Raw genomic sequence first — 21,911 nt, 5'->3', positions numbered from 1 at the left:
TGTGAAACATGGAATTGCCCATTGAAATGTAACTCCCTGTTTCTTGATTTCTTTGCAGTAGTGTTTGATTTATCTGCATTTGAATTTGAAATATGTGCTGTAGAAAGCAGGATAGCTTTTGATAAGTAATCTTTTGAGATTGGAATGTTGTTATTCTTCATCTGCAATACTTGTTCTGGGAACTGGGGTAGAATTATCATTAGTACCTTTTTTAAAATAAACAAGACCTTATCGATCACTGTACCATGATTACAGATTCTTCATTGCAAACAAATGAAGTAAAAAGTGCATGGATTAACATTGTTTATAAATGACATTGTTGCTTCTCTATTTATGTTTGTAGTAAAACTTATTCTTAACTTAGACAAGATCTGCCGCTTGCTTGACAGTGCCTAAAAATGTCGTACACTATCATTAAGTTTGTTGTAGAGCATTTTTTGAAGAATTTATATAGTAATCTTCAATGGAATTTTTATGGACATGGCAGAACATAAATTGAATAACCACCATTCAAAGGTCCATATGTGTAATCAAATTCTTCAAAATAAATTACAGCTATAGGTGCTAAAAGTGCCATGGTATGTGTAAATGAGTTATGTGAGTTGTACTATAAATGTATCTTTTTTATATGTGCCGTAATTCTGGCTACGTACTATATAGATTACACTTTTTATGCTTTTTGTCACTTAAAATAGCAATAATTACCTGTATACCTCTCGGGGTGGTTGTTGCTTTGGAGTTTAGCACCATTCTTCAGCGCAAGATAGGCTATATATGGCTGGTGGTGGGAAGACGCTGGTAAGAACCACTTACCCTTGGGAAGCTACTGGTTGCTTTCTCATATGCCAGCATTGGCCAAGCACAAGAACATAAACCCATTCAGTCAGAGGTGAGATGTCAGTGATCGGTAGAGGCAAGCGCTTGAGGCCTCATGGCCACCTGAGGCCCTGACAGGCTTATACTTGGTTGTATCTATCACTGAGTGACATAATGGCTTCTGGTTTTAAAGAGCAATCAAATATGACACATATGTCAGATCCAGCTTGTTTCAGTCTCAGATAAGTCATCCCACAATCCTCTCCAGCTCATCAGTCTCTGTTTTGTCTTCCAACAGTTCTCTCCAACTCACCAGTCTCTATTTTGTCTTCCCACAATCCTCTCCCAACTAATCAGTCTCTGTTTTGTCTTCCTACAGTCCTCTCCATCTCATCAGTCTCTCTTTTGTCTTCCCACAGTTCTCTCCAACTCATCAGTCTCTGTTCTGTCATCCCACAAACCTCTCCAACTCGTCAGTCTCTGTTTTGTCTTCCCACAAGCCTCCTCAGCTCATCAGTCTCTGTTCTGTTGTCCAACAAACCTCTCTAGCTCATCAGACTGTTTTGTCTTCCCACAATCCTCACAAGCTCATCAGTCTCTTTTGTTTAATCTTGGGAGTACAGGAAGGTGTTGCCATCCATTGCAGACTTTACCAGTAAGGTATGTATGGTAACCCCAGGATGTTTCCATGGCAGCTATCTTTTGCATATGTGTTCTTTGAGAACATTAAACTTCAGTTTGCCTTTGATAGATTTTGATCACTTTTGTGGCTTAATAGGTTAAAGCATCTTCCTTAGATGCAGCAGGTAATTGGTTCAAACTCCAGCTGAGTCATACCAAAGACTTGTTAAAATGGTACTAGCAGCTGACCTGCTTGTGCTCAGCATTAAGAAGTTAATATTAGGATTGGCTGGCATGGTATCAGAATAGTGTGGACATCATTATAAACATCCCCTTGCATTCATTCATATTCTTCCACCTGCCTGCATCCACATAGATTGTACTAACCCCTGCATCCACATAGAATATACTACCCCCTGCATCCATACAGAATGTACTAGCCAATGTGTTTTCAGACTGTACTATCCCCCATGCATCCACACAGACTGTACTACCCACTGCATCCACACAGAATGACAATCAAATGCATCCACACAAAATATACTTCCTTCTGTGACATCACAGATGCACTACCCCCATGCATTCACACAGACTGTACTACCCTCTGCATTCACATGGAATGTACTCACCCCTGCATCCACATAGACTGTACTAGCCACTGCATTTGAAGACTGTACTACCCCTGGCTGCATCCACACAGACTGTACTACCCAATGCATCTACACAGAATGACAACCCTTTGCATCCACACAGAATATAATTCCTTCTGTGACATCACAGAATACACTACCCCCATGCATCCACACAGACTGTACTACCATCTGCATTCACACAGAATGTACTACCCCCTGTATCCACATAGAATGTACAACCCTCCTGCATCTACACAGATTGTACTACCCTGCATTCACACAGATTGTATTACCTCCTGCATCCACAGATTGTACTACCCCTATATCCACACTATATACTACCCCTGCATCCACACATATTGTATTACCCCCAGCATCCACAGATTGTACTGCCCCAGTATCCACATAATATACTACCCTCTGTATCTACACAATATACTACCCCTTGCATCCACTCAGAATGTACTACCCCTGTATCCACACAATATACTACCCCCCTGTATCCACACAAGACAATACCCCTTGCATCAACACAGCTTATACTACCCCTTGCATCCACACAGAATGTACTACCCCCTTCGGTCACACAGAATGTACTACTCTCTGCATTCACACAGAATGTACTACCCCCTGCACCCACATAGAATGTACAACCATTCTGCATCCAGACAGATTGTATTACCCCCTGCATTCACACAGATTGTATTACTCCCTGCATTCACACAGAATGTACTACCCCCTGCATCCACATAGAATGTACTAACCCTTGCATCCACATAGAATGTACTCCCCCTGCATCCACATAGACTGTACTACCCTCCTGCATCCTCACAGATTGTACTACCCACTGCATTCACAGACTGTACTACCCCCCTGCATCCACACAGACTGTGCTACCCACTGCATCCACACAGTGAATATACTTCCTTCTGTGACCTCGGGGCCCTGAGTGGCCGAGTGGTCTAAAGCGTTCTCCGTTACCGATCATTGCCATCTCACCTCTCTTTGCATGGGTTCGAGTCTCGGATTCAGCCAATGTGGGTATGTGAGAAAGCTTGCCAGTAGCTTCTCATAGGTCGGTGGTTCTTTCCGGGGTTTTCATGGGTTCTTCCTCTGCTATGTATAGCCTATCATGTGCTGAAAAATGGCGTTAAACCCTACAACTACTACTACTACTACCTTCTGTGACATCACAGAATGCACTACCCCTTGCATCCACACAGATTGTATTACCCTCAGCATCCAAACAAAATATACTATCCCCAGCTTTCGCACAGAATGGTTTACCCACTGTGACCTCACAGAATGTTCTTCCCTATTTGACCACAGTATGTACTTCCCTTTGTGACCTCAAAAAAATTACTGTATCATCCTGCACTGCAGTCCACATGCAATGTCAATGTCAACTATTCTTTCTTCATGGGTCCTAGGCAGCAGTTTGGATTTGCCTACCTTTGGGCCCAGCAAATGACCCAAGGTGCTGACCTTTATAGGTCACTGACATCTCATCTCTGTTCATGTGGGTTAAAGTCTTGGCTCAGCAAATGTGAGTACTTGAGAAAGCTTGGGAGTCCTGTGGGTCATTGATTCTGCCCAATGTTTTCATGAATTCTTGCTCCATCAGATATACTGGCAGCCCTGTATAGCCACAAACCAAAATCATAGCATCTACCCAGTGTACAGAGCTAATAGGGGAGTGGAAAAATCATAGTATCTACCCACAGTGTACAGAGCTAATAGGGGAGTGGAAAAATCATAGCATCTATCCACAGTGTACAGGGCTAATAGTGGAGTGGGGTAAATTAGTATATGTGTGTACATTGGTTGTACATAGTTGGTAAAGATTTGTGTTTAGCTCATGTTTTTTGCACACTGTATGAATAATACTATGCCTGGAATCATGAGACTTGCTGAGAGGATACTTCATGACAGTATAATACCCTCATTACAAATGTTAGTCACTGACCAGTGTTTCATTGTTCACTAACCTTGGTTAAATTGTGTAGTTTAAGCTCAGTTCTCATGTTCTGTTCATGAAAAATTACCAAGCTATATTGTTGAAAAAGTAGATCACTGTGATCTACATTTCACATTGTACTGGCTTTGGTTATATTTTGGCATTTAGTTCATGATCCCCTAGGTTTTTTGACATCATGCACTAGGGCATGATGTCCAACTCGTTCACATTCTCCTGACACCAGGCTGACCAGTCCTAGCACTAACCTTTTAATGCTGAGTGTGTTGCGAGGCACTGCTAGTACCATTTTTGATGTAGCTTTAACAATTTTTCAGTCATATCGCTATGATGTCTGCAGTGTGACAGTTTATAGTGATGACTAGCACTGGAGCATCATGTCGCAGACATGTAGCATGATGTCCCACCCAGTCACGTTATCCTGACACCAGGCCAACCAGTCTTAACACTAACCTCTTCATGCTGAGCACCAAGCAAGGCAGCTGTTAGTACCATTTTTGTAAGTCTTTGCTATGACTTGGCCAGGGATCGAACACACTACTTCCCGCATCTGAGATGGATGCTCTAACCACTAGGTCACTGGGGCAGTGTTAGTGACATATTCTTACCACAAAAGAAAGTAATTGTGATTTACATGTCATGTTTTTCTGGCTTGCTTTGTACTCATAACAACATTGCTGTTTCATATTCAGAGTTTCTGTATAATACTGCTCTACCAGGGATCATGAAACTTGGTGACAGGATGCATATTACTGGACCCTCATATTAAATGTAGGTGACCAGGACCTATATTTCACATTTCAGTGACTTTAGTTAAATGTGACATTTCACTGTTCTTATCATTAAACTAGCTGATTTTATGCATCTCTTTTAGAGCTGTACCAAAATGGTCCCTGTGACCTATATTTCACATGTTACTGGCTTGGTTTGGTTGTTGACATGAGATTTTTTAAATTGCTTTTTGCATTTTACCCTATCTAGAATCATGAAGCTTGGGGATGAATCTAGCCAAGAAGTACTTTTTCCTTGCAGTAGTAGGTCATTTGTGGACCAAATCTTATACTTTGCTTTCTTGGATTAAATTTTATGATTAATGTTCATTTCCCAGGCACTGTTCATGCTAAAATTGCAAAGGTGATGATGATACGCATCTCTGTTACTATTACTTTCTTACAACAAAAGCTGCTCATTGTGACCTATATTTAAGTTTTTACTGGCTTTGGTTGTTTTATCATTTAGTTGCAGGAACACCCGAGTTTTTTTATATATTATATACATACTGTTTTAATTACAGTCTTGATGACTGTATGCATCTTGATAAGATCTATTTTCCTTTTGCCAAAAAACGATCTATGTGACCTATATTTGATGCTGTTATTTTCTTAAATTTTGTTGTAAAAATTTCACTTCTTGTGCATTGTTTATCTTCCTGTGATGAAATTTGATAATTAGATGCAATTCTGTTATAACCACATTGACTGCTCCAGTGGCCTAGTGGTTAGAGCAGCCACCTCGGAGGTCGTGGGATCGATCCCCGGTCGAGTTATACCAAAGACTTACAAAAATGGTACTAACAGCTGCCTCGCTTGGCACTCAGCATTAAGAGGTCAGTGTTAGGACTGGTTGGCCTGGTGTCAGGATAATGCGAATGGGTGGGACATCATGCTACATGTCTGTGGCATGATGCCTCAGTGCTAGACATCACTATAAACTGTCACACTGCAGACATCATAGCGATATGACTGAAAAATTGTTAAAGCTATGTTAAAAATCCAAATCTCACACACACATACAACCACATTGTCAAAACCAAATACCATTTAATGTCAGCAATGTCAGGCTTTTAGGGCAGGACAACAATAATAGCTATTATGTCTGCAGTGTGGCAGTTTATAGTGATATCTAGCACTGTCACATCATGCCGCAGACATGTAGCATGATGCCCCACACGGTCAAATTATCCACAGTGTGTCATCTCAATAGTGTCTTTCTAGTCAAAACTAAAAGTTAAAACTGTAAAGTGTAATTTATAATGATTAAAAATTTAATTAAAAAGATAATAGATTGCAATTTTCCTCCTTAATTTATGACCCAAGTCTTTTTGTACTTGATTTATTGCACCAATCTTTGCCTTCTATTTTTTTTCCATCATTTATTAGCCCAGTCAGTAAAATTCCTCTGTTTTGAATTATGGTGGATTCCATTTTAATGTGGTCATCAGCCATACATTTATCATGAACGTGAGATTATTGTGGAGCTGGCTTGAATAGTTCAACCTTTATGTACCATCAGAGATCATCAGTGACTGTGTACTGTGTTATTAATTAAACATGTTCTTGTAGTACTGGCTTGATGGACTAAATTTCCAGCAGTGTTGCACCTATGATCCCTTAAGCAAGAAACAGTTTTCCTGTCCACAACTCAAATGGGCACACATAATTTGAAATGGTATAATGTTTTAATTTGTGGCATTCTGGGATTCAACAGGCATTATAGTGTGAAATAAGGCCATGGCACGTTAGCGCATCAGACATGCCTGCAGGAAGATGTGTTATTGTGTATCATGCACCATAAAATCAGCATTCAGAGATTCAGGGTAGCTAAGTTGGAAGAGTATCAGACTTGTAAAATCCAGATGTTGACTACCCAAAAGTCCACAGAACAAGCAATATAGAAGATTATGGATTAGCAGAGAGGTTTCAAAAGCCAGCAGAGAATAAACATACAATAGTACAGGTGGCCTAGTGGTTAGAGCGTCCGCCTCGGATATGGGAGGTCGTGGGTTCGAACCCCGGCCAAGTCATAGCAAAGACTTTTAAAAATTGTACTAACAGCTGCCTCGCTTGGCGCTCAGCATTAAGAAATTAGTGCTGGGACTGGTCGGCCTGGTGTCAGGATAACGTAAGTGGGTGGGACTTCATGCCACACATCTGCGGCATGATGCCCCAGTGCTAAACATCACTATAAACTTTCACACTTCAGACATTGTAGCGATAGGACTGAAAAATTGTTAAAGCTACATTAAAAATCCAAAGCAAACACACACACACAGTATTGTGAATTGAATCCCAGATAAACTTAAAAGATCTTTCACAAGTAGTGTTCTGAATGAATTCCAATATTAAATGTGTGAATATACCAGTGGTCTTGAATAGGTTGGTGTGCTAACAGTCTTGATGTATCACAGTGACATGATCCAGAATGACTTTGAACGAATTCACAATAATACTGCAATGATGATTTGTCAGAAATATGAGCACTTTGCAGTTCCAGTGAATAATATTTTTTTATTCCTATCAAATTATTGCCGTACATGAGTGATTATGACAGTAAATATTTCAAGAGACTGAATTTAAAGGATCAATGAACAATTTTGTTGATCTAAATCTTACATATAAACCTAAGACAATAAAATTACCAGGATGTGGGTCAGAAGTTATCTTCCAAAACTATGTTTCTAAAAAACAAACGACCTTGAACTCAGACATCAGTACTGGTAAATAAACTACTTATAACCTACAACTAAAAAGGAAGTGCACAAAAAAAAATCAATCCTCAGTCATATGGACAAAAGTCAAGGGCAGAACGTAAATATGTATTGCGCCTGTAAGTGATGTTTGGAGAGGTACTTTATACCGGAAAACATGAATGTTTTTTATATGGCCATATGTATTTTAAAGTAGAAAGAAAAGCTAGTGGTAAATAAAAGAACCACAAGGAAGTACGTTCAGTAGAGATGTTTTAAATTGCATTTCTTATTAAATGATAACACCATCCCTGCAGGATCATGGAGGTAGAATAGACCCAATATGCCCTCCCATATTACTAAGAATTAACAAATGAAGGAAGAAGCCACAGTGGCTCCATGGCTGACACACCACACTCATGACTGAAATGAGATTTGCTTTGAAGATAGCATGAATCTGTCAATTGAGTGTCCTTGAATTGACCCTGCTTCAGTCTTTTTGTGCCTCTTTTAATCGATCCTGTTTCATTCTTTATGAATTCTAGAACTGACACTGTTTCACTCTCTTTATCCTAAAACAGACACTGCTTCATTCTTTGTGTGTCTAGAATAGACCATACTTCATTCTTTTTGCAACCTAGAATCATTGGCCTGCTTCATTCTTTGTGCCTCTTAGAATCGACCCTGCTTCACTCAGTGACCTGAAATGGTCCTAGAATAGACCCTGATAAACTCTGTGTTTAGAATATCCCCTACTTTTTTCTCTTTGCATCCTAAAATAGACTTTATATCATTCTTTGTGTCCATAATAGACCCTACTTCGTTCTCTGTGTCCTAAAATAGATTCTGCTTCATTCTTTGTGTGTCTCAGAATACACCATACTTAATTCTTCATGTGTTCATTGTATGTCCTATAATAGACCCTACTTCATTCTGCATGTCTTAGGTTAGACCATGCTTCATTCTTTGTGTGTCCTAGAACAGACCCCACTTCATGATCTGTGTGTCCAATAATACACCTTACTTTATTCTGTGTCTGTTTAGAATAGACTCTACTTTATTCTCTGTGTGTCCTAGATTAGCTCCTGCTTCATTCTTTTTTGTGTCATAGAAATTGCTTCATTTTTGTGTGTCCTAGAATAGATCCCACTTCATTCTTTGTATGTTCTAGAACAGACTCCACTTCATTCTTTGTGTGTCCTATAAATAAATACACATTATGTACTTCATGCTGCTTGTGGCATGGAATAAACCCTATTTTTTTCTTTGTTTCCTGGAATAGTCCCTATTTCTTTGTGTTTCCTGGAATAGTCCCTATTTCTTTGTGTTTCCTGGAATAGTCCCTATTTCTTTGTGTTTCCTGGAATAAACCCTATTTTTTTCTTTGTGTTTCCTGGAATAGTCCCTATTTCTTTGTGTTTCCTGGAATAGTCCCTATTTCTTTGTGTTTCCTGGAATAGTCCCTATTTCATTCTCTGTGTCCTGGAATAGGCCCTATTTCATTTTGTGTGTGTCTTGGAATAGACGCTACCTTTTTTTTTTGGCAAGTCATTTTATTCCAACTTCAACAGCACTGAATAACCTCCATTTGTTAATGTGCCATAAAGGAATACAACAAACCATGATAACATCATTGAAGATGAATGGGATTAACACGTGGTATTATGATGTGAGTGACTGATGAAAGGTCTTCTACAGGTTGCCTAATATGATTGCCCAGTCATGTTGCCTAATATAATTACCCAGTCAGGTTACCTAATCTAATTTCCCAGTCAGATTGCCAAATATGATTGCCCAGTCAGGTTGCCTAATCGAATTTCCCAGTCAGATTGCCTAATATGATTGCCCAGTCAGGTTGCCTAATATAATTACCCAGTCAGCTAATCTAATTTCCCAGTCAGATTGCAAAATATGATTGCCCAGCCAGGTTGCCTAATATAATTACCCAGTCAGGTTGCCTAATCTAATTTCCCAGTCAGATTGCCTAATATGATTGCCCAGTCAGGTTGCCTAATATAATTACCCAGTCAGGTTGCCTAATCTAATTTCCCAGTCAGGTTGCCTAATATAATTGCCCAGATTGCCTAATATGATTTCCCAGTCAGGTGGCCTAATATAATTGCCCAGTCAGATAGTTTGTTAGATAATCATTTTACATACAGTTTCATAGTATTAGGGTTCAATAAATTGCCAAACAGAATACAAATGTTTTATGTGTTTTGTGAAAGACATTAGCAACAGCTCACGTGATTTTTGTATAGAAATTTTCATTGAAATTTAAATTGACACTGTAAGAAATAACATTTCCTACCTACTCATTAAAATGTGATTGTAAAGGTTTGTCCTGTGTGGTGAAGCACAAAACACAAGAGTATAGAGCAAAGACACACTTCAGGTGAAGCACAAAACACATGAGTATAGAGTAAAGACACACTTCAGGTGAAGCACAGAACACATGAGTATAGAGCAAAGACACACTTCAGGTGAAGCACAAAACACTAGGGTATAGAGCAAAGACACATTTCATTCCTGACTCCATTTGGTATACCAGTATGTTGACACTTAGATGATCAACCAATAGTTCTCAAAATTGTAAGGCTTTCTTTTTGGGATATGTTTACTATTTACATAAAATTATCCTCACCCCACTAGACAAGTGCCCTTGCGATGGATACAGTTTTGAAAATCATTATGCACATTCGCAGACCACCCTAACTTGTATCACAGGATTGAAATCTTTATCTTCATTGGTATAGAAGGAGTTGCTCAGCATTATTAATGACTGCCTGCATAAACAAGCTTGTTTTATAATCATACTCATTCTCAGAATACAATGATTGTAATAAAAGGCAAGTAGATTTGCTGTTGCCATGGAATTAGCTGTAGTTATCGATATGTTTTTATTTCATTCTTTATTTCAGATTATTTCCTATGCAGGAAGTGTGGACAAGAAGTATTTCGTTCTATAGACTTGGTAAATGTTCCAAGTCAGGAGGCATTTCGTAGGAGAAATGACACTTATGGAGAAAAATTAGCATTAATTCAGCTGTTTAAAAACCCTCAAGGTAAATGTGTGATTTTATGAAACACATTAATGCAAGTTAGGGAATCCCAAATTGCCTCTTAGTCTTAGAGCAAATGACTGTCAGTTACAAAATGTCAAACATGAGGCTTGTAGGCATTTGTGTGGTGGGATGACAAACTTTGTAAATCAGTGTCATCCACAGTTGTTCTTTTCAGCAAAATCAAGAAATATTTACCTACTGAAACATGCATTCTATACTACAGTTCATATATTCTTCCAACAATGGATTGATGTTCAGCTATATGGGGAAACTTTGCCTGATCTCAGTTGGACAAGATTTATAAATTTCAAAAGAGGGAAGTTGACATTATTGCAGATATACATCTGCTGATTATTCATCAACAAAATTGTTTACAGAATGAAAAGAGTTTACAATATAAGTAAGGGTTGATTTTTATCAGGCAATTCTTGTGTATAAATATCTACATAAAGTTGCAGCAGAGTATAGTTCATAATGTATTCAGATCTTGTTTAAAACATTACTAACTGAGATCAGCATCACATGGAAACCTTCATCCACCAAAACCCAGAACAATTTAAGAAAGGCTTCTACTACTGTGTTACAATTCTGTGTAAAATACTTACATTGTATGTAAAATGTGCAGTAAATGTACAGTATTTAAGAAGAGATATCATGAGTATTTTGTTGCTAATAGATTATGTAGCATTTAATATTTATATTTCTAAAGAAATGCTGAAATAAATAGTAATTACTATTATCTTTTGTACAATGCACATTCGTATACTTTCTTCAAAGGGTCTTAAGGGAGAATAGTTCTGGACTAAGTAAGTTTAATAATAATAATAATAATAATAATAATAATAATAATTTATTTATTTATTTTTTTGTATTAAAGGTATTCCAAGAACTGAAAAAAATTAATTAAGCAAATTGGATGGGCTGCATTTTACATGTATACAGTAATAAAATCATACAATAGAAATAAATTGACTGACATCATAGCAGTGATGCACTTCATCCTCTGAAAAAACTGTATTTGCAAATTTGCCTAATTTAAACACATTGGGACCAGAAAATATGTCCAGGACTGCCCTGTGATTTAGTGTGTAAAGGCTGGCTTTACCTGTAATATTATCAAAAGAAATGTTTTGTTCTGATCTGACAATTGAAAAATCAAACTTATAGGTGGTTTTATTAAACAGTCATCAGATTTTACAGGTGGTTGCATTAAACAGTAATTAAATATTTAGAAACATAAACTGTACATGATTGTGAATTAGTACATGTTTTAAAAGTATAACCGAATCAAGAGTATTGTAATAGCGATGGATTGATGATTAAGCCTGGCATCATTATTATGTTCTGCCTAATGCTTGGGGGCCTCCGGGTGGCAGAATTGTCTAAAGCACTTGCCTTTACCAATCACTGTCATCTCAACTCTGTCTGCATGGGTTCAAGTCTCAGGCTGGGTCATTGTAGGCTTGTGAGAATGTTGTTAGTAGCTTAGTGTGGGTCAATGGTTCTTTCTTCACCAGTTGTACTGGCTGCCATGTATAGCCCATCTAGTGCTGAGAAATGGCGTTAAACCCAAAACACCCACATCAACCTAAAGCTTGCACTGTTTGCTTATCTGATTAAATTTGATGAGGTTTAAGATCACCACCATAAAGGCACATCAGTGATATAATAAATAAGCCCCACCCCTACCATGTATATATTGATATTTAAAGTTACCTAGTTTATTTATTGTTGGGCACTCTATGATTAGGAGGCAGCAGTGACTCCCCTATAGTGGTTTTAATGCATTTGGCATATGTATGACCTGTTTTTGAGACTGGTTTAATACTGTATTCATTGATAAAAGTCCTGCAATAAAATTGTGATGTGTGGCTTTTAACTAGCTAAGCATGCTTGCATTGAGTAGGCCCGCATCAGAGACTTATGACTGTGTTGTTCAAACAAATTGTGGAAATATGCGGCAAAATTGTAATTCTCTTGCACCCAGAATGACCAATAAAAGCATGTTTTGCCAATTTATATTATCCTGTTCACATTTCTTTTTGTTAGGCACATAAATCTGTGCAGGTATTGTGTGTGATGTACAGTCAGTCTCACCAGTAACACATGTAAAATTCTGACTGGTTCTGGGGCCCCGAGTGGCCGAGTGGTCTAAAGCGCTCTTTGTTACGGATCACTGCCATCTCACCTCTGTCTGCGGCGGTTCGAGTCTAAGATTCAGCCAATGTGGGCATGTGAGAAAGCCTGCCAGTAGCTTCTCGTGGGTCGGTGGTTCTTTCCGGGGTTTTCCGGGTTCTTCCTCCACCATTAATACTGGCCGCCATGTATAGCCTATCGTGCTGAAAAATGGCGTTAAACCCCACAACAACAACAACAACAACTGACTGGTTCTCTTACATTTGCATGCCTCATAAGTTCTTCTTAATGAACACTGAGGCCCTGTGCCTCATTTGGTTGGCCTCTAGAGTTAATTGAGAACATGGCCCAGATTTTATACCTTGATGGACCAAGAAAGGTGCACTTGATAAAATATTTTTTTGTGTGTAAGATTTGACTTCAACTTGGGATATAAATTTATTTACGAATATGTAATTACATGTATTATGTCAAATGCATTTTACAACTTTAAAAAAGAAATGAATTATGTCAGATGTAAGTTTTTTAGGCAAACAGAAAGATAATAGCTAAGAAAAATATGGACAATGAACAAAGAAAATGGAAAACACTGTTGTTGTTTCACACTTAGTAAAAGAAAGGGATCGGGCAGGAATACATAATAGCTAATGAAAAAATGTTGTCAAAAAGTTTCCAGGGTCCATACAAGTAAAAGATTTTTTTAACTCCGCCATAATCACAGGTTGAAAAGGTTTTTATGCACACTTTAGCCTTATATTGCAACAGTACGGCTTTAAATTTATACATTTTGAGTACATGTTCCATGTTTTAAGTCTATTTATTGATTTTTCCATGGTTGAAGCATTATTAGTGATTTTCTGTATGTTTAGTCTTAATAGTGATTTTCCATATGTGAAGTCTTATTAGTGATTTTCCATATAGGAAGTCTTATTAGTGATTTTCCATATATAAAGTCTTATTAGTGATTTTCCGTATGTTTAGTCTTAATAGTGATTTTCCATATGTGAAGTCTTATTAGTGGTTTTCCATATAGGAAGTCTTATTAGTGATTTTCCATATATAAAGTGTTATTAGTGATTTTCCATATGTTTAGTCTTATTAGTGATTTTCCATATATGAAATCTTATTAGTGGTTTTCCATATATGAAATCTTATTAGTGGTTTTCCATATATGAAGTCTTATTTGTGATTTTCCACATATGAAGTCTTATTAGTGAATCTCCATAAATGAAGTCTTTTTAGTGATTTTCCACTTGTGAAGTCTTATTAGTGATTTTCCACTTGTGAAGTCTTATTAGTGGTTTTCCATATGTGAAGTCTTATTGGTGGTTTTCCATATGTTTAGTCTTAATAGTGATTTTCCATATATGAAGACTTAGTGGTTTTCCATATATGAAGTCTTAGTAGTGGTTTTCCATATATGAAGTCTTATTAGTGGTTTTCCATATGTTTAGTCTTATTAGTGATTTTCCACTTGTGAAGTCTTATTAGTGATTTTCCATATATGAAGTCTTATTAGTGATTTTCCACTTGTGAAGTCTTATTAGTGATTTTCCACTTATGTAGTCTTATTAGTGGTTTTCCATGTTTAGTCTTATTAGTGATTTTCCATATATGAAGTCTTATTAGTGATTTTCCACTTGTGAAGTCTTATTAGTGATTTTCCACTTATGTAGTCTTATTAGTGGTTTTCCATGTTTAGTCTTATTAGTGATTTTCCATATATGAAGTCTTATTAGTGATTTTCCACTTGTGAAGTCTTATTAGTGATTTTCCACTTGTGAAGTCTTATTAGTGAGTTTCCACTTGTGAAGTCTTATTAGTGATTTCCATATGTTTAGTCTTATTAGTGGTTTTCCATATGTGAAGTCTTATTAGTGGTTTTCCACTTGTGAAGTCTTATTAGTGATTTATCATATGTGAAATATTAATGATTCTGTATGTGTGAAACCTTTATAGCAATTTTCCAGTTGTGATGTCTTATTAGTGACTTATTCTTTTTTTAGGCATGTATTTTGAAGTAGTCACAACAGCTACAGCTAATGTCCATTCACAAGAACTGGTAAGCACATTCACCGCTATTTATTTTGTGTGTGTTGTGTTCATGCATCAGCATATATGACAAATGTAATGATGTATTCATTCTTGTAATTATTAGTTTCATTTACCATAGCTCATAGAGTCTCATGTAATAACAGCCCTGGCTTTCTTGTAATTATTAGTTTATTTTATCATTGCTCATTAAGTCTCATGTAATAACAATCCTGGCTTTCTTGTAATTATTAGTTTTATTTATTATTGCTCAATGAGTCTCATATCATAAATGCCCAGACATTCTTGTAATTATTAGTTTATTTTGCCATTGCTCATTGAGTGTCATGTCAAAAGCCCTGATATTCTTGTAATTATTAATTTTACCATTGCTCATTGAGTGTCATGTCATAAAAGCCCTGATATTCTTGTAATTATTAATTTTACCATTGCTCAGTGAGTCTCATGTCTTAAAAGCCTGAACAATCTTGTTATTATTAGGGTTTTTTTTTAACCATAGTTCATTGAGTCTCATGTAATAACAGTCCTCGCTTTCTTGTAATTATTCATTATTTAACCATAGCTCAGTGAATTTCATGTAATACAGGCCCTCAGTTTTCATGTAATTATTAGTTTATTTTACCCTAAGTCAGTAAAGCTCATATCAGACAGGCCTGGCTTTCTTGTAATTACTATTTAATATTTACCATAGCTCAATGAGTCTCATGCCATGCAGGTCCCAATTGTTTTGTAATTAACAGTTTATTTTACCATAGTTCAATGAGTCTCATGTTATGTAGTGAAGGATTTAATTAATATTTTGACAGATAGAGCCAAGTTATCATCATTGTCATTCTCATTACTTCAACAGTTTTTACCTATTTTACCAGTCCTTTGGTGAAGCGACCTGGTTTCCTGGATATGCCTGGAAGATTAGCCACTGTCCACGATGTGGTCATCACTTGGGATGGTAATTATCATAGCTTTGTTTCAAGTCAATGGTTAGGGTCTATTAATGAATTGAGCTTGGGTGGGTGGGAGGGACGAGGTTACACAAGTAGTTTTAAAATAATAGCATAAAAAAGGTAGGGTCATTATTGTAATGCATAGTGACTTTAAATAATTCTAATAGGCATACTTGAATTTCATTGTTGTGTTCACAGCGACTTTAAATAGGTCTAATAGGCATACTTGAATTTCATTGATGTGTGCACAGCAACTTAAAATATGTCTAATAGGCACACTTGAATTTCATTGTTGTGTTCACAGCGACTTTAAATAGGTCTAATAGGCATACTTGAATTTCATTGATGTATGCATAGCGACTTTAAATAGGTCTAATAAGCGTACTTGAATTTCATTGTTGTATGCACAGGGACTTTAACTATGTCTAAAAGGCATACTTGAATCTCATTGTTGTGTTCACAGCGACTTTAAATAGGTCTAAAAGGCATACTTGAATTTCATTGATGTATGCATAGCGACTTTAAATAGGTCTAATAGGCATACTTGAATTTCATTGTTGTATGCACAGGGACTTTAACTATGTCTAAAAGTCATACTTGAATTTCATTGTTGTGTTCACAGCGACTTTAAATAGGTCTAATAGGCATACTTGAATTTCATTGTTTTGTGCACAGAAACTTTAAATAGGTCTGTTAGGCATGCTTGAATTTCATTGTTGTGTGCACAGGGACTTTAAATAGATCTAATAGGCATACATGAATTTCATTGTTGTGTACACAGCAACTTTAAATAGGTCCAATAGGCATACTTGAATTTCATTGTTGTATGCACAGGGACTTTAAATAGGTCTAATAGGCATACATGAATTTAAGTGTTGTGTGTACAGCGACTTTAAATAGGTCTAATAGGCATACTTGAATTTCATTGTTGTATGTACAGGGACTTTAGAAAGGTCTAATAGGCATACTTGAATTTGATTGTTGTGTGTACAGCGACTTTAAATAGGTTTAATAGGCACACTTGAATTTCATTGTTGTGTGCACAGCAGCTTTAAATAGGTCTAATAGGCATACTTGAATTTCATTGTTGTGTGCACAGCAACTTTAAATAGGTCTAATAGACATACTTGAATTTCATTGTTTTATGCACAGGGACTTCAAATAGGTCTAATAGGCATCCTTGAATTTCATTGATGTATGCACAGCAACTTTAATAGGTCTAATAGGCATACTTGAATTTCATTGTTGTGTGCATAGCAACTTTAAATAGGTCTAACAGGCATACTTGAATTTCATTGTTTTGTGCACAGGGACTTTAAATAGGTCTAGAAGGCATACATGAATTTCATTGTTGTGTGCACAGGGAATCTAAATAGGTTTAATATGCATCCTTGAATTTCATAGTTGTGTGCACAGCAACTTTAAATAGGTCTAATAGGCATATTTGAATTTCATTGTTGTGTGCACAGGGACTTCAAATAGGTCTGATAGGCATCCTTGAATTTCATTGATGTATGCACAGCAACTTTAAATAGGTCTAATATGCATACTTGAATTTCATTGTTGTGTGCACAGCAACTTTAAATAGGTCTAATAGGCATACTTGAACTTCAGGAAGATTCAGTTTTGGATTTAAACTTGCACTGAGATTTATGGATTTAAACTTATGCTGGCATTTTTGGATTTAAACTTGTGCTGGGAAAGTAGTTGTTCTTCTTCTTTGTTTTGGTTCAGCTTTGTAACCTGTGATAAATCAGAAAAAATATATCCTGATTTCACTTATAAGTGAAGCTTCAAGATAAGACTGGTTAACAAGAAATATATCCTAGACCTCACTTATGCTTTCTTAAACTGCAATTAAGATAATTTGACTCAATTTGACAGAAAGCAATATTTTTACAAATGATTCCAATATGTTGTCAATATGGCTGCCATTACTAAATATAGAACAAAATGTCTCACTCAAAAGCCTGACACATGCTTAAAAGCCACTGTGTCAAAATATCTGGGCTTGTATGATTGTCTGATTTTAAAATGCATCTTGAATTCTTTAGTAATGACAACCATATTGGATGCATTGCTGCCAAGTGTCCCGTATTTTGGACCTGAATATGGGTGTACTTTTTTTAAAAAAAAATAACTTTTTTAACTTAAGAAAAATATATAAAAATTTCCTTGCAATTTTCAGTTTAGAATGGGCACTTGGTTCCATTCTGATAGTAATGAATATAGGAAATACATTTCTACAGTGTGACTGGTTCATTCTAAATCGAGGCTAAGGCTACCATGCCTGTCTTTATCTGCCATATTGGATTTCACAAACAGTCTCTGCAGTCACTGTATCTCATCTTCATAGTATTCAACTTCTAATTATGTTGAATAAGAAAGCAGAATATTCAGAGGTTTCTCCAGGAGAGGCAAGAAAACAGAACTGGAAAGACAATTGTGCCATCTTTTTTTGTGATACCTTCTAGTAAAGGAGAAAACTTTATGTTTTGCAAATTGTGTCATGTGATTTTGCTATTGGACATGGAGGCGCCCATGAAATACAAGAGCATGAAAAAGCTAATTAACATCAGCTTGCTGCTTCATCATTCACCACTAAGCCTAAACTTACGATGTATATAAATATCAGAGAGAACCTTGATGTAAATCGATCAAAATTTGGTTTGTTAAATTTCTTTTAGAAACGAACCTTCCTCTTTCAGTTAATAGTGTTGCTGGCGATTTATTTTGCACATGTTTTGCAGACAGTAAAATTGCAAGGGATTACTCATATGCTTGAACAAAAACAGTTCAGTAAGAAAATCACCCCAAATTGAGATCATCAGTGAAAGTTGGTACATTGGAACCGTTAATGATTGAAGAGAAAAAACATTTTGTGGAAAAGGCTCCTATAAACAGTCTGTGTCTGAGTGTGTTGCACTCTTGCACCTTCTGAATGGTAACCCGAATGGAACATGATGCCCGTCCAGAAGGTACAAGTGTGCAACACATGCATCTTTGACATAAAATAATTATGTAAGGCACTGCCCTACTGTACTGATGGTTGTATATGTTGTAAATAGTTAGATATCAACTTTAAAGGTGTTTATTCCAAGAGGCTTTCTTTTTATAGTAATAATGGCCATTTTTGATAATAGAATGTCATCCTTTGCATCTCAGTGCAAGAAAATAACCACACATTTTTAGATAATTAATTTTGACTGCTATTCAGTTGCATTATCATACTGTAGGTATATAAAAAGAAGTGAATCAGTCAACAAAACTGTCATAAGGATGGTATTATTCATTTGCTTACTTACATACAGTTGACTTGAATGGTTATATAGGTAGCATTATTTACATGTAATTGATTTTAATGGCTATTTTTGTACCATTATTTATATATTATTGACTTGAATGGCTATTTAGGTACCATTACTTAATTGTAATTGACTTAAATGGTTATTTAGGTACCATTACTTACATGTAACTGACGAATGGCTATTTAGGTACTATTACTTCCATAATTGACTTGAATGGCTATTTAGGTGTCATTATTTCCATAATTGACTTGAATGGATATTTAGGTATCATTACTTACATATTATTGACTTGAATGGCTATTTAGGTATAATTACTTACATATTATGACTGGAATGGCTATTTAGGTATCATTACTTACATGTAATTGACTTGAATGGCTATTTAGGTACCATTACTTCCATAATTGACTTGAATGGCTATTTAGGTATCATTACTTAACATATTGTTGACTTGAATGACTATTTAGGTATAATTACTTACATATTATTGACTTGAATGGCTATTTAGGTATCATTACTTACATGTAATTGACTTGAATGGCTATTTAGGTGTCATTACTTATATATTATTGACTTGAATGGCTATTTAGGTATAATTACTTACATATTATTGACTTGAATGGCTATTTAGGTATCATTACTTACATGTAATTGACTTGAATGGCTATTTGGGTACCACTGCTTCCATAATTGACTTGAATGGCTATTTAGGTACCATTACTTTGATAATTGACTTGAATGGCTATTTAGGTACTATTACTTCCATAATTGACTTGAATGGCTATTTAGGTACCATTACTTCGATAATTGACTTGAATAGCTATTTAGGTACCATTACTTTGATAATTGACTTGAATGGCTATTTAGGTACCATTACTTTGATAATTTACTTTAATGGCTATTTAGGTACCATAACTTCGATAATTTACTTTGATGGCTATTTAGGGGTCATTACTTACATATGATTGACTTCAAATTTTTCTTTCTTCAAGCAGGACATAGAGATCACTTTTCCATTGTATTGACTTTTCCATTGTATTGACTGTCAACCATAGCAGACCATATACATCACTTTTCAATTGCCTTTTGAGCCAACAGGACATTCAGATAGCTTTTACATTGTCTTGACTGTTAAGCAAGCAGGACATAGAGATCACTTTTCAATTGTCTTGATTGTCAGGCAAACAGGACATAGAGACCACTTTTCCATTGTCTTGACTGTCAAGCATAGCAGACCATAGAGACCACGTTTCCATTGTCTTGACTGTCAAGCAAAGCAGACCATAGGGATCACTTTTCCAATGTCTTAATTGTCAAACAAGTTGGACATGAAGATCACTTTTCCATTGTCTTGATTGTCAAGCAAGCAGACCATAGGGATCACTTTTCCAATGTCTTAATTCTCAAGCAAGCTGGACATAAAGATCACTTTTTCCATTGTCTTGATTGTCAAGCAAGCAGACCATAGAGATCACTTTTCCATTGTCTTAATTCTCAAGCAAGCTGGACACAAAGATCACTTTTCCATACTCTTGATTGCAAGCAAGTAGACCATAGAAATCACTTTTCCATTGTCTTGACTGTTAGGCATAGCAGACAATAGAGATCACATTTCCATTGTCTTGACTGTCAAGCAAGCAGGACATTGAGATCACTTTTCAATTGTCTTGATTGTCAGGCATAGCAGACCAAAGAGATTTAAAAATCATATCTTTCCAAAATTTAAATTTGTTGGATGTTACAATGTACCCAGAATTCATCATTGATGTCAACGATATTTTGTATGCACAGATAAGGATCAAGCATATACTGCCGCATAATTATGTCTCTTTGTCCATCTGTCAATCTGTTATATCTTGAACAGTTTTGTATTTGAATCAGTTCTAGGATATTTGTAGCACAAAGTAATGTTTCTTTATATGTAGTTATGTTTTCCTAAATAGAACACCATCAACCCAAAATTATGTCACTGTGACCTAAATTTCACAACAGTTAGGTTTAATGTTTAGGTCACTTTCTCAGACATTGCTAGCTATAGAGTGAATCAACATTTTAAATGAATATATGAGGACAACGCATTATAACTAAAACCAGGTCACTATGACTTATATTTTATACTTAAATGACTTTAAGTTTTTCTTTTATAATAATTTATTTCAATTTTATATAGATTGTAACTGCAGGGTTATACAAAAAGGGGATGATGTGGCATTTGTGTTGTATGAGCACATTTGTAATGCATAGTTTTGTCTCATATTTATTGTTTAGATTATTTACCAATCATTATGTTCCATGATGGATATTATTGTGGAAGGTTTAATGGGCACATGATTAATGGGGTCAAACTATATCTACCTCATAATTTATGCGTATAACTAACAAACTTCAATAAGTACAAAAAATAATGGACCTTTTGATATTCAGTTATCATCACAATGGAGTCACACTTGAGGACAATGTCAGTGCATTGTAAGAATCAAAACAAATTATTTCGTTGGATAAAATCAGCACAATTAAGTCCTTCTGATAAACAGGAATTTTTATATATACTGATTAACACTTCTAATCTAAATAATTCATTTGTTGCAGGGAGTATGTACCAATGGATTCCAGCACTGCAGAAAATCCAAAATCATTCTTTGGTCTAATTTTGGGAAATCTTTTATTTGAGAATGGTAAGACAAGTAATGCAGTTTTCTATGTATTGTGTGTGTGTGTATGTGTGTATATATATATATATATATATATATATATATATATATATATATATATATATGGTAGCACCAAGAAGGATGTGTGTTTGTCCACCACAAGAGATCAGCACTTAATGCATCTTAGAGGATTTATAGTCTTTGTGTGATCTTTTGGTCATCCTTTAATAAGTATGGCCTTTTCT

At 35.9% G+C, this 21,911-nt stretch overlaps 1 protein-coding gene across 1 annotated transcript in view; it reads left to right on the top strand.

Moving 5' to 3' along the window:
- LOC149787214 (protein cereblon-like) overlaps window positions 1-21,911 on the top strand; it is a 35,372-nt gene that overhangs the window by 3,109 nt on the left and 10,352 nt on the right. Inside the window, exons 2-5 of the mRNA XM_089977713.1 lie at window positions 10,432-10,575; window positions 14,718-14,773; window positions 15,633-15,712; window positions 21,605-21,690. Coding sequence (XP_089833839.1) covers window positions 10,432-10,575; window positions 14,718-14,773; window positions 15,633-15,712; window positions 21,605-21,690 — 366 coding nt within the window. The remainder of the gene's footprint in view (window positions 1-10,431; window positions 10,576-14,717; window positions 14,774-15,632; window positions 15,713-21,604; window positions 21,691-21,911) is intronic.

Source organism: Sinohyriopsis cumingii, chromosome 12, assembly GCF_028554795.1.
Source record: "Sinohyriopsis cumingii isolate HCF-2022 chromosome 12, ASM2855479v2, whole genome shotgun sequence".
Lineage (NCBI taxonomy): Eukaryota > Metazoa > Mollusca > Bivalvia > Unionida > Unionidae > Sinohyriopsis > Sinohyriopsis cumingii.
Note: the sequence above shows the minus strand (reverse complement) of the source record. Positions and strands in the feature narration are given on the sequence as shown.